Source organism: Perissodus microlepis, chromosome 22 (genome assembly GCF_051167445.1).
Source record: "Perissodus microlepis isolate ML-2025 ecotype Zambia chromosome 22, ASM5116744v1, whole genome shotgun sequence".
NCBI classification, from domain to species: Eukaryota; Metazoa; Chordata; class Actinopteri; order Cichliformes; family Cichlidae; genus Perissodus; species Perissodus microlepis.
The window spans coordinates 22,758,475-22,771,345 of record NC_140481.1 but is presented as its reverse complement, the minus strand read 5'-3'; the positions used below and the strand labels follow the sequence as shown (position 1 = coordinate 22,771,345).

The 12,871-nt window shown below is 39.6% G+C and overlaps 1 protein-coding gene across 1 annotated transcript; it reads right to left on the bottom strand.

Moving 5' to 3' along the window:
• Window positions 1-82: 82 nt before the first annotated feature.
• tmem42b (transmembrane protein 42b) lies at window positions 83-7,327 on the bottom strand. The gene is made up of 3 exons (XM_084919337.1): window positions 6,992-7,327; window positions 4,996-5,142; window positions 83-4,713 (listed from the first exon to the last, which is right to left on the bottom strand). Exons 1-3 carry the CDS (start codon window positions 7,166-7,168, stop codon window positions 4,567-4,569), a joined length of 471 nt encoding a protein of 156 aa, XP_084775463.1. The 5' UTR covers window positions 7,169-7,327; the 3' UTR covers window positions 83-4,566.
• Window positions 7,328-12,871: the final 5,544 nt, after the last annotated feature.

The following is a 12,871-nucleotide window of genomic DNA, read 5'->3' as shown; positions in this document are numbered from 1 at the left end:
CAATCTGAATTAACCGGAAACAGTAGAGCTTCAGATTTATTAAGAGCATCGTACTACAACACAGTAATGAGTCAACAACCCGTTTGTTAGATGAGATGTTTAATAGGTTGGGTGGTCCTTCTCTCAATGGAGATCTTACTTTACACATTTTTCTATATTAACAATATATTTACACTTTTACAAATGTTTGTTCCACATAATCTGTAATGCATTTTAATAATGATTCATATCAGAGCAATCTAATCAAACTGTCTCAATGCATATTAAAAAGTTGAACATGAGAAGAAATATTTTGGTGTAGCAGCTTTCAGATTAAAGCGATGACTGAGCTGCTTATAGCAGGAGCCGGAGTACAACAGACACAAAATCTGTCTGTTTTCCTTCAGGTCTTCAGTGAGCTCCCCTTATCTTGTTTTCAAACATGAACTCCACAATTTCCAGCACACAGTAGAAGAGTCATGTTTTGTCACTATTTGAAATATTCTGTTTTAAATCAAAGAGCTGCCTGGATAGAGCATGCAGAATGCAGCATCTTGCCTGTAGTGAAATCACCAGAAAATGACCCATTCTATTATCATTTGGGTTCAACAGCTGCATCATATAGTTGCATTACGGAGCTACCAAGTTAAAGACTGTTTAAGACCATTTTAGTTTTCTTGCAGTGCAGCATATTAACTTGTCATTGTGACATGCAGCTTGTCAGGTCAAAGCCCTACTATAGTGATTTTCTAATCACTTTGGACACCCACGGATAGAAATGCATGCCACTTCAATACCATGCTGCTCTTACAAAGCTATAATTTTTGCTACTGCAGAATCTCTGGATGCTTATCTTACAGTGAGAGTGGCTTCACAGGAACATGGTTTCCCATATCATGCCGTTAACTGGAGAAAAGCCAGGCAGATATTAAAGGCAGATTAAAGAAATACATCAGCATTTAATTTCTTGCTGTGAGCCAGATGAGATCATTACCACAGCCAAGAACCCCATAGATAGGCCTAGCATTAAGATTGCAAATGGGAGAAGGAGGATCTGTCAAAAAGACCCCTCTAAAACTCACTGACATATTACTTTGTTAACATTTAGACTCTCTAGGTGTAAAAATGTAAAGTCATTATGATACGGGGTCTAGAAGCAAAGTCTCTGAACACTGATACTAATCAGACAATGAATGAGTTTGACATTTTTAAGAATTGATGTTACCTAAATTAGCTTGCAGCCATTTGTAGTCTTTATGCCAGCTGCAAGCTGGTTAGTTTAAGTTAGGTTGTAAATGGTTTGGCATATGGATTTATGTAATAATTTTTAAATCATGCTAAGCTAACTAACTAGGTTAGCTACTAGATTAGCTTAGCATAGGTTATAAATCAAATTGTTATTTACTAGCAATCTTCTTTTTAGTCTTTTTAGTCTTAGGCTAACCAACAGCTTAGCTTGTAATTTCAAATGTATTGATATTTACAGTCCATTTAAAATATTTTTGGTGAGCTAAGCTAACTAACAGTTGCTGATTAGCTTAACTTAGCATATAGGCGCTCTTCTAGTCTTGCTGACCACTTAAAGCTTTTTTACAGAGTGGTATAGTGGTCTCATCAGGCTCCTGTTAAAATATCTTACTGTTACTTTTAAATTAAAGCAAAACATTGAGGCATAAACACCTGATGATGCTTCATGTACATCCCTGCTATGAAATATTGTTCAGTGTGCCTTGAATATGAGAAGGTAATATTATAGTCACATTTTCACTGCAGTCACATTAAGCGGGATGCAAATCACATGGTACAAAACCTTCACAGCAGCACTTGGAAGGACATTTGATATATTTGTGCGTTACTGCTGTGAGATACTACAGACAGGTACCATAGCTACCATTATGCATTTATATTATGATATGTATCCAAACAACAGCAAAATGTGATCTGTTCATTAAAGCAGCCTTTGATGTCTTGTTCAGGCAAATCCCTGTAGCTGATTATACTAAGAGAACCTCCCTCTGGTAGCATATATTGACATTTTCTCTCTTCATTTATTAATGTTCACAGCTCCCTCCGTAACACACGTCACAGTGTATAAGAAAATACGTTATTGCACTCTCACCGACTCATCCAGAGATGTTGATGGAAGCTGTTAGCGAACAGAGATGTCTATGAAGCCCAAAGAAATAATGAATTATTATTCAAGATGTGCGACAGACTAATATGAGAATTTAAATTCAGGTCAAAGAAGCTAAACTGGCAATCGCAAGGCCTGGCACTGGAGAGACAGCGGGGGACACTTAACTCACAAGTTTAATGAAGCGGTTCACAAAGGGGACGTCACTCTGATTCTGAGTGGATTGTAGATGCAGGAGGATGCTTTGGTGTGATTTATCTGAGTTCAGGCCCTCTTGGTAATATGCACACATCTATCATGAAATCGAAAATCAGCTGCCTCTGAATCAAAATATGTGTCATGCTCATATCTCGAGGTTAAGGTTCAAGCTGTCAAGAAAGGCAGATAAAAATAAATAAATTCAGGCAGAGAGAGAATTCCTCTCGGGGGGATAAGCCTTTGAGTGCTACATCAGAAGCATTATTACTTGTGAAAATATAAGCACACTTCATTAGCTAAGGACTTCACTTATAAAACATTGCCTTGAGCATGCATAAAATGCAATGTTGGTGCTGGATGTTGTGGTGAGTGTCTTAGTAACTTAAGGAAATGGGAGAATTAAGAGAATTTTTTGGAATACAATACCTAATGCACAGGCTGAGTGATGCACAGAGCAGAAGATGTTATTTGTCCTTTGCTAATGATGACACATGGAAATCAAATATGTGCAGAAATTCTCAAATTATCCTTCTGTATTGAGTTTTCCTATAAAGATTTCCATTTACAGTAATGTATCTATTTCTTTCCTGCAGACAGCCAGATGAAAAGATTGATTACTCTCATGTCTATACAGTTAATGGTGGAGGACGAAGGATGCTCTGTCTAATGGCTCAGTCATGCTAGAGTAAAAATATGATGGTGACTTACTTGCACCTTGAAAAATCGGTTGTTGCCAGATGACTAGTTGTGGCAACCAACTGGTCACTCAGAGATTGAGCATCTAACACCTTCAGTCTCTGCGGTTACTTTCAGTTGCAAGACAATTGCACAGGTTGCCTGGTGGGAGGCAACCTGTCTCCAGAAAATTGGAGTCTGACAGCAACTGCTCTCAGACAGGTTGACAGGGGTTTGAAAATATTATTGCCAAGATGATGCAATCAATCTGAGTCTGTCTGTGCTGATGAGTGCAACTTGTCTGCCATGTCTCTTTGCATTAGTCATCTCAACTCAACTAGTTGCCAACTGGGTGGTTTCTGGTTATATTCCTTAGAAAAGCAAGGTTGATAAGCACCTACGTCATTTTACAGTTATACTGATGTCCTATAGTAACTACATTACTAATTGTGGAGGAACTTCTCTTTCAAATCTACGAGATTCTGGTTGGACTCTGAGTGCAAGTAGTTAATGTGATTTTTCTGCATATGCAGATGGCAACAGATTTGCAAATTTTCACCAATTTATTTAATCATTGGATTACCACAACAGGTCGCATGTAGTTGCCAATTTGGACCCATTCAATAGCAAACTGATAGCAGAGTTGCTCTTATTGCCTGAAGACAGCAACTACAAATGATCACAGACTCAGTTCCGTCTTTGAAGCAACTGTTTCAAAGGCAACAAGATCGCAGGTTTATAACACACAGTTAAAATAATTTTGGTAATTTATGGTCTCCATTCACTTTTCCCCTAATAATCTAGTAACTCCCAGCTTGTGTTCTGTGTCAAAAACCAAAGAGTCAGGCTAAATTATGCCAAATGAGGCTTCATAAAGTATGTCTCTAAAGACATGTTAGTGGTATCAATCTTCTCATGTAACTCTCAAAAAGAAATCAAACAGATGCATTTCCCAAAATATCTAACAACCTTTTTATTTATCTTCCTTTTTATCTTTTCCATTAGCTCAGAAGCTGTTGTGCTATTGTTGACTTTCCAAAAAGTAACGTAAAGCTAGTATAATTTTTTCTTCTTTGTAAAACATGTGGACAGAGATGATTTCAGACTTCGCCATCCATTATTTTGTCTCTACTAGCCAGACTTTGGATGTGCTCTGGTTTGACTGTCTGAAAGCCAACATCTCCTCTGATTTTAGGAAAGGGCTAAACAAGGCTGCACCACAGCTGAATCAGCAGGGTTTTACATCCTGCAGGGCTACAAACAGCAACCTGTAAAACAAATATTGATTTCAATAAAGCAATCCTTTTTTAAGTATGTTGATTAATAATTTCACTTTAGGCTAAACAGGTGAAACTGAATTTTGTTATATGACTGGAAGAAAACAACTATTTCCACTTGCTCTTTAACAAGTGGAATAATAACTTAGAATGGATTTTGCAGGTGTGCCCAGATTAAAGAAGAAAACACTTTAAATTCAACTGCTGTTTCAGATTTTACTGCTCTTTGGCTCAAATGAAGTCAGAGAAGATGTCTGCCAAAACAGACCACACGCCACAGCCAGCTAGTAGAGACAGGTCACATTATTCATCTTTTTTGGCAACCGTGTTCTGTTGTCCATCCTGCGGCGAAACCCTCTGCAGTACCAACAAACCAGAGAAGGTCAGAGAGATCCCAACCCACCACAATGTTATCTGGGCTTCCCCAAAGATCAGCTGGCCCAGGAAAGCCTGCAAAGAAAAAAACATCATGCCTGTTTTTAGAAACAAATTGCCAATAAAGGTGCCCTAATGGCCAATATCCCTGCTGAGCTTAACAATGAAGAGCCATAAATCACAGTGACAAGTTATTTCTGAATACAGTCTAGCCTATTTTCTAAAATAAATTAGGTTACGTAAGAAAGAAGGACGTTAAGGTCAATGTGAAATTATTTTCACCCTCTACTGTCTGATGTAAAGGATTTCACTCAGAAGACATGAAGTAAGAGCTATAAGAGACAGGTCGTCACTTACGGAAGATATGAAGTTGGAGGCAGTGGTGGTCACAGTGGTTCGGGTGGAGGACGAGGAATACCTGAGTGCTTTGGCAAGGAAGGTCCACATCACAGCATTGCAGGTGAAAAGCAGGCCACCACACAGCAGCCTCAGAGGGATATGAAGCTGAAAGACGAGAGAAGAAACTTATTAAAGATGCTCTTGACAAATTTTTCTCCCCCCCTGAAGGGAGGAAGTATCTAATCTGTACAGTTTTTTTGTTTGTGTGTTTCTCTGTTTGTTAGTGGTCTAGTGTCCACAGTTTTCAAGATATCATTTTCAAAATTAATGTGATGGTAAATACTCATAACTGATTTCATTTTTGTGAAAATTGGGTCAAGGTCACACCAAATGTGAAATTAAAATTTTATATTACCCACAATTTCTTTTTGATCATCTTTAAATATCACAACAATGTACTAGGTATTGGGCGGCATGAATACCTAGTTTGGCTAACATTTGACTTTCACCTTCATTGTTAGCACCCACGGTCAAAGTTAACCTTGTAAAAAAAAATTCAAGCAACCACATCGAGTAATATATTATATGAAAGGCGACGGAGAGAGCTGCACAACACACTTTTTCCAATACAAAGTCCAACAACGTCACATTGATGCCATAGCGGGTTGATGTCATCATATTGGAATAAAAACATCATAAAACATCAAAGTTCTTTGTACAGCCCATGCCCTTCGGGGGAAGTTGCACTCTCTGAGAGCTCTTGTTTAATTTTTTGTTTGCATTAATACACAAAATCTCGACTGACTCACTGTGTGTTACAGTCCACCACACAATATGTGAACCTGCAGATGGTTTGATTCAGTTGACCTTTTGCAGACTTTTACAAAAGAGTGACAAACTTTTCTGTAACTGTGAAATCTTTGTGAATGGTTTGTGTTTTGCTAAGTCTATTCAGCTATACTGTTTGCCTATTTTCCCATCAGGAGACTGTTTGGACCCCCGGGTCATTTTGGCCTGCTTTAAACTTGAGTGAATATTATAAAAGTGAACTGTATTGTATTTTTCTCTTACAATAAAGAGAAAAAAATCATAAGAATAACAAACATAATATCCTAAAAAAATGAACTCCTCTTTCTTTTGAAGAGCTGTGAATACAGACTTTCTCTACAACTTCTTCTTATTTTGAGTATAATCCATTTCCCAAAAAGAGACGAAAGCAACACTGACTTCAGTCTTATCATTAAACTGATGCTAATGGATTATAATGGTATTTCCCGACAGTGGGAAAGAAAAACTCCCTTTTAACAGGAAGAAACGTCCAGCAGTATCATGCTCATAGAGGGGCCAGTGGCCAAAGGTAGTCACTTAGTTCTAACATTTACTTTCCAAAGCTTCACAGTGCATTGTTCCTGTTTGTTTTTCTCTATGTTTCCACGTCCTGTAGTCTGATGTGAGGCAGGCAAATCTCGTGGTGCAAAGTAACAGCCTTTACATACGCTTTGCATCCACCTGCAATCCTAATTTGCAATTCTGTCAATTCATTTGTGCCTTAAATCACGTATCGGGGTCGCTGCTTTCCACGTTTCTACAGTTTAAGGCTTCAGACAGCCGCCTGCAGATGTTTCTGACATCACTGTGTGACGTATGTAGGCAGCTTGAAGGTCATTCACAGAAAAACTTGACATCCTCACCATCAGATACCAGCCGTTCAGCTTATTATCTACACGCAGAGATAATTTTTACGCTTATAGAATAAAACAACGCCTTAATACAAGTAACTGTAGTGGTGTGCTTCGGGGGCGCGGGTACGCCACGAGCGCGCCGCTGCCTGCGCGGGCTCCCCCAGTGTGATGCCGCAGATGGTGCTGATGCTGAGGGAGGCGGTGAGGAGAGGCGGGCGGGGATAACCCCCCTAACTTCCCTCGTGAGAAATCACCCCGCTCGCAGGCGAGCATTATTATTCACCCTCACTGTGTTAATAATTAAAGCGAGTTTAACTGCGGCAATGCCTCACCCGGTCACAGGCGGTAGTTTCGTCCGCCTGTCTGAATTTCCGCTGTTCTCCCCATGTCCGGAGTCCGGTTTCACAGACACCCTTCAGGTAGTCGGCTCCCAGCGACAGTTTGGCCGAGGACGACGCCACGGCCCCGAGGAAACCCGCCAGCAGTGCATAGAAAACTCCCGGGAACATGGTAGTGGTGATGATGGTGATGATAGGCGAGGGACATTATTTTCTAATCCATCTTTTTACATGTCTGCTGCTGAAGCTGGTCGGCGCTGAGCTGCGTGCATGCTTGTATGACTGTCACTGAGCACGTTTTCCTGCACTTTCCATCGACAGCCGTCCGGTGGCAGTCACACAACTCATGGCCGTGGCTCTCCGAGGCATTCTGGGAATTGTAGTTCCGTAATATTAGTTCCGATATTTTAGTTTCGTATTATCTATATAGTTTTTATATTTATATAATTTTGACTCTTAGTTTTTAAGTCAGTCTAGCTTCAGTTAGTTTCCATGGTGTTTTTTTAGTTAATTTATTATTATTATTATTATTATTATTATTATTATTATTTTCAGAGTTGGTTTTAGTCTTTTTAATTGTTATTTAACATGTTGTATACTATATCAGTAAAGGAATTACAACAAAAACACAACTTTTTGGAAGCAGTGGACTCTCAGTCTTGTAGAGATGCAAAGTCGACATAAACATGTCCATTTAAATCCCCATCAGGCAAGTTGTAATACCATTTTTTATACCAAACTAACAAATATTTAAAGTAAGGCTATTTCCTTTATATTCTTTTTCATTTTATTTTAGTTAAGAGAAATGACAATTACAGGTAAAGTCACACTTTTGTATAAATCACATAATATATCCCACATTAGTGAATACATGCCTTAAGTTTTTTATTAAAACATTGTGAGGTTAAGAAGAGTTTGAACTGAAGTCCCTTCACATTATTTTGTACTATAAATCCTGGGTGGAGCAGAGGGCAGTCAATACTAATGTAATGTTCTTGAGTGTGGGTGGAGAGCACTGACTCCACTTGATCCAGGGACAAACCTCGGTTTCCTTTTAGCATACTGATGAGCTGCAGTATAAAGGTTCATTACATTAACCCACACAGAGTATAAGTTAAGTGGGTGAGAGGCATATGAATGTGTGTTGGTCACTTATGGTCCTTCAGTGGTCCTTATAGAGAGAGGACCCTGTAAGAGAGGTGGAACCAGAGCAAGACTAAATGAGTCTCCTAATTAGAGGCAGAAAATTGAGCAACAGCTCAGATCCATGGGTCTGTAATGAGAGTATTAATCAGAGTGTTGTAATAGAGACAAGAGTCATCAGACAGATGTCCGTCTCTTCATCGGACTCTGCAGCTGAACATCTGGTTGTAGATGGATGAGAGACCATTCAGTCAGCATTGCGTTTGCCTATTAATTTGGCTTTTCATGTGGAGCAGCATGAATCAGTGCTTCATACACCAGTGTAGTGAACCCAGCATAGTGCACACTGCCTGTCCTTTATAGTAAAACACAAGACTGTGCATGGGAAATAGAAAGAACACAAACAGTGATGCATAAACTCGCCCTAAATTACTTTACTTTCAAATGTAGGTGAATACATTTGAACGTGTGATGTCTGCTTTTACAACTGATTGACTTATTGCAAAAAAGGGAGACATGACCTTTTCAAAAAAGAAAAAAAAAGTCAAAATTTGAATAAATACTGATCTTTTGGTAAAATGGTACAACAGATTGGCACTGTTATTCTAAAATTGATTATATCAGCGAAGATAATTCAGGTTGCCTTGGAACTGTTCGCAGCTGAGTGTGAAGTGGTGGGAATGAGAATCAGCACCTCCAAATCTGAGGCCATGGTCCTCAGCCGGAAAAGGGTGGAGTGCCCACTCCGGGTCAGGGACGAGTTCCTGCCCCAAATGGAGGAGTTTAAGTATCTCGGGGTCTTGTTCACAAGTGATGGGAGAAGGGAGCCAGAGATCGACAGACGGGTTGGTGCAGCGGCTGCAGTGATGCGGACGCTGTACCGGTCTGTTGTGAAGAGAGAGCTGAGTGTAAAAGCAAAGCTCTCAATTTACCGGTCGATCTATGCCTCTACCCTCACCTATGCTCACGAGCTGTGGGTAGTGACTGAAAGAACGAGAACGCGGAAATAAGCTTCCTCCGAAGGGTGGATGGCCTCTCCCTTAGAGATAGGGTGAGAAGTTCAGCCATCCAGGAGGGGCTCAGAGTAGAGCCACTGCTCCTCCACATTGAAAGGAGCCAGTTGAGGTGGTTCAGGCACCTGACAAGGATGCCTCCTGGGCACCTCCTGGGTGAGGTTTTCCAGGCATGTCCCACCGGGAGGAGGCCCTGGGAGAGACCCAGGACAGGCTGGAGAGATTATATCTCTCGGCTGGCCTGGGAACGCCTTGGTATCCCCCCGGACAAGCTGGAGGAGGTGGCTGGGGAGAGGGAGGTCTGAGCTTCTCTGCTTGGGCTGCTGCCCCCGCGACCCGGCCCCGGATAAGCAGAAGGAAATGGATGGATGGATGGAGATAATTCAGGTTACTGAAGCAACCAGCTTATTTTTGTAGTTCTGGTTGATTTCTACGTTTCTTATGTATTTTAAGTTTGATTTATTTATATAAAATAATTTTGAGATGCACTTTAAGTGGTCTAACCATGAGAAATTATATAAAAAGACTCGAAGTAATTTTAGTCTAAGGCAGAGGTGGAGGTTTCTTCTGCTAAGCCAGCATGGGTAAGAAATTTAACATCAACACTTTAATTTGTCTGATATAATAATTAAATGAAGCAACCAGCTTATTTATGTGGAAAAATATCTTAAATTACTGTGATTAAAGTTTACCAAACACAGTGTTAACTACAGGGAGGCAAAAAGAAAACATCACCTAGCTTATATTTAGACTTAAAACAGACTGCACAGTCTACTGCTTGCACTATGAGCAACATCATGTATTTTATCACAGAGTAAATCATTATTACAGCTATTTTAGCTGATTTAAGGCTCCTTTGACAACGTATTTGAAGCTCTCATACAAGAGAGTTAAGAAAAAACTGTAATAAATAAATAAACAAGTCAATAAAACAATAATATACTTATAATAAATGTCTGTCTATATTATAGACAGACATTTACAAGCATGTTTTTAGATTGTTGGAGAAATCCAGAGAACATGCAAACATCCACACCGAAAGGAATCAGCCAGCAGATTCAAACCCAGATCCCCTTTGGAGTGAGGTGATAGTGCTAACCACTGTACCAATGTGCCACCACTTCTGAATGTGTATGTGTGTAAACACACATTAACAGTGATGAAGTGGTAAGTCATGACAGTAAATCAGCAACCACAAATAGCAGGATTTTAAAGTAGTGAAGCGGGTAAACGTCACTCAGTCTTCGTTAATCTAATTTAAACCTGCGTCTTTCCATCTGTAACATACTGAAATGGTTATCCTGCAAAAGATTTAGCATATCACCTGGTATTTCCTAAGAAATTATGTGTTACCCTCGTCATACTCAGCTCAGTTCTGGACAGGTTTGGGGTGGCCTACTTTGCTAAGGCCAAGTCTACTGTTGCCTTTGTTTATAAATCCGGAAAATTACATCATTACTTGGCACAATTTCCCAACCACATCTTTACTGGCCAGCAGAGGTCTCTAGTGTTCTGCAGAAATACAGACATCGACTACAAACCTGCTGTGGATGTAAATCATTGACTTGCAGCCTGCATGCTGTTGATTCAGGTAACAATTAGGTTGAAATACAACCTATTTTCACTGTTTATGCTTTGATAAGTTGTTTCCACATCTGCCCATTGCTTTTCCATCTTGACATTTGGAAGTAATAACATTTTGATTATTCCATAAAGAAGTTATTATGACAGCATTGCTGCTGTCAGTGCCTTTGTATGTTAGCTTACAAGAATTTAGCTAAGAAGCAAATCATAGAGTTCTCAAAGGAAATTAGAGTCACAAAACATGGGCAGTAATAAAACCTGAAGCTCATAACAGTGCAGGTTGTTTGTGTGTGTAGTTTGCATGCAGTATGTGTGTGTGTTTTCCTGTTGCCCGTGGAAGAGGAAATTAAAGTGGTGAGCAATGACAAGGCAGAAGACAAGTAAGGTGTCCTCTGCATTGATTTCAGTGAAACAAGCTTCAGGGGAACCATTGTCCTCACTCCATCACATGTAGACTTTTGACACAGTCATCCTTTTGGCGTAGAAGCAAAAATCTTCTCATACTGAGTTTCCAGCCTGAAGCCCCTCTGACAAACACAAGTGTCAAGTTAGACCACTAATTGGGGTCCTTCTGCTTCTGTTCAAATGAGGGATAATTGAGCCCACAGAGAGCCTTAGTGACAGTTTTGCTTAAGGTCTGCCGCTGCTGTCTAGTATCTTTGTCCGCCTTTTATGCTTTCGGTCCTCCAGGGTGATCTAATAATGAAAAAATATGTATGTCTTCAAACTGTAGGGTTCATTAGTGTAATGGCTTTAACTCTGACATTTAACTCTGGCAAACACTTGACGACTAAAATAGATTATAATGAAATTTGATAAGCAAAAAGTCTTTGAAGTGTCTTTTTTTTATTACCTTTCTATTTTGAATAATTTTTCATGGAAACTAGGGATTTTTATATATGATGTGCAACTTCATGATGGAGAAAATGAATTCACAGCTGCAGCTTGCTTTTTCAGTACTGACTAAAGGACTAAAGTGGTCCTAAGGTGCTGGCGTTTTTTGACATGTGAAATCTTGCACTGTTGCCAGCCAGATACTTTCCAGATGGTATTACATGGTGGATCAAAAATCTTTCAGGTCCTGTCCATGTGAAATATTTGTGAATCCCTTGAGCCAAAGGGCCCAACTTTCACTCTGTAGGAAAACTCCATTTCTGATTTGTGTGGCAATTTTCAGTTTCACTACAGCCCGGAGAGTTGTTTGTCACTGGCCAGTCAGTAAATCAGTCACTTCCGTTCACAAAAATATGCTAAAGAATAGAACAATCATATGGAATTTCTCTGCCAACTGACTGGGGAATACACATTTTCCCCTAGTGACAGGTGGTTGCCAGGGGATCACTGAACAGTTTGTAAGTCAATTTTGCAATTATTATAATACTATTTTTTTCCTTGCAATTGTTGGTTGCCAGATGGTTGGGGAGCAGTCTATAGGTGCTTTATTTACTTGACTCTACATTTCACCATTTGGTCACACGTCCAAAATGGCGGATTTGTTAATGTCACATGGTTAGTGGTCATGTGTCTGCAAACCTGTTTGTTTTCTTGGGGGGGTTTTAACCAGTGGAGTTGCCCCCTGCTGGCAGTTAGAAATAATGCTGGTTTGTGGCACTTACTTATGCACCTTTGTAACTGAAGAGACTTCCTTAAACCTGCAGTAGATTCAGTTTTCATAGACAAAAGCTATATCTATCTTTTATATGCCCTCTACTGCATTAACAGCAATGAATTAACGAGCTTTAAATTAGTTGCGATAAGGTTATCAGAAGGTTATTTCATCAATTTCACTTAAAATATGTTATGTACGGACCTGGATTTTTGATATTATGAAGGCCATATCTGATACATTTGTGTTAATTTCCTGGTCTTAATTGTCTTCATTCTTGTACAAGTATTGGTATTAAAAAGAATCATACAAAGTGCTGCCTCCATATTTAGCATCACGCAGGCTTATTTCTAAGCCTCCTAAAGAATATGCATGGCTTCATCTTACACCTGTGCATGGAAAGAGGCAGTAGGGAGAGAGATACAGTGAACTATTCGGTCAAAGGCAGAGATCCAATAAAATCCCTCTCCTTTGCTTTTAGCTTCTCTTTCCTGTTTCTGTCTGACTTACACACACAAATACACACAC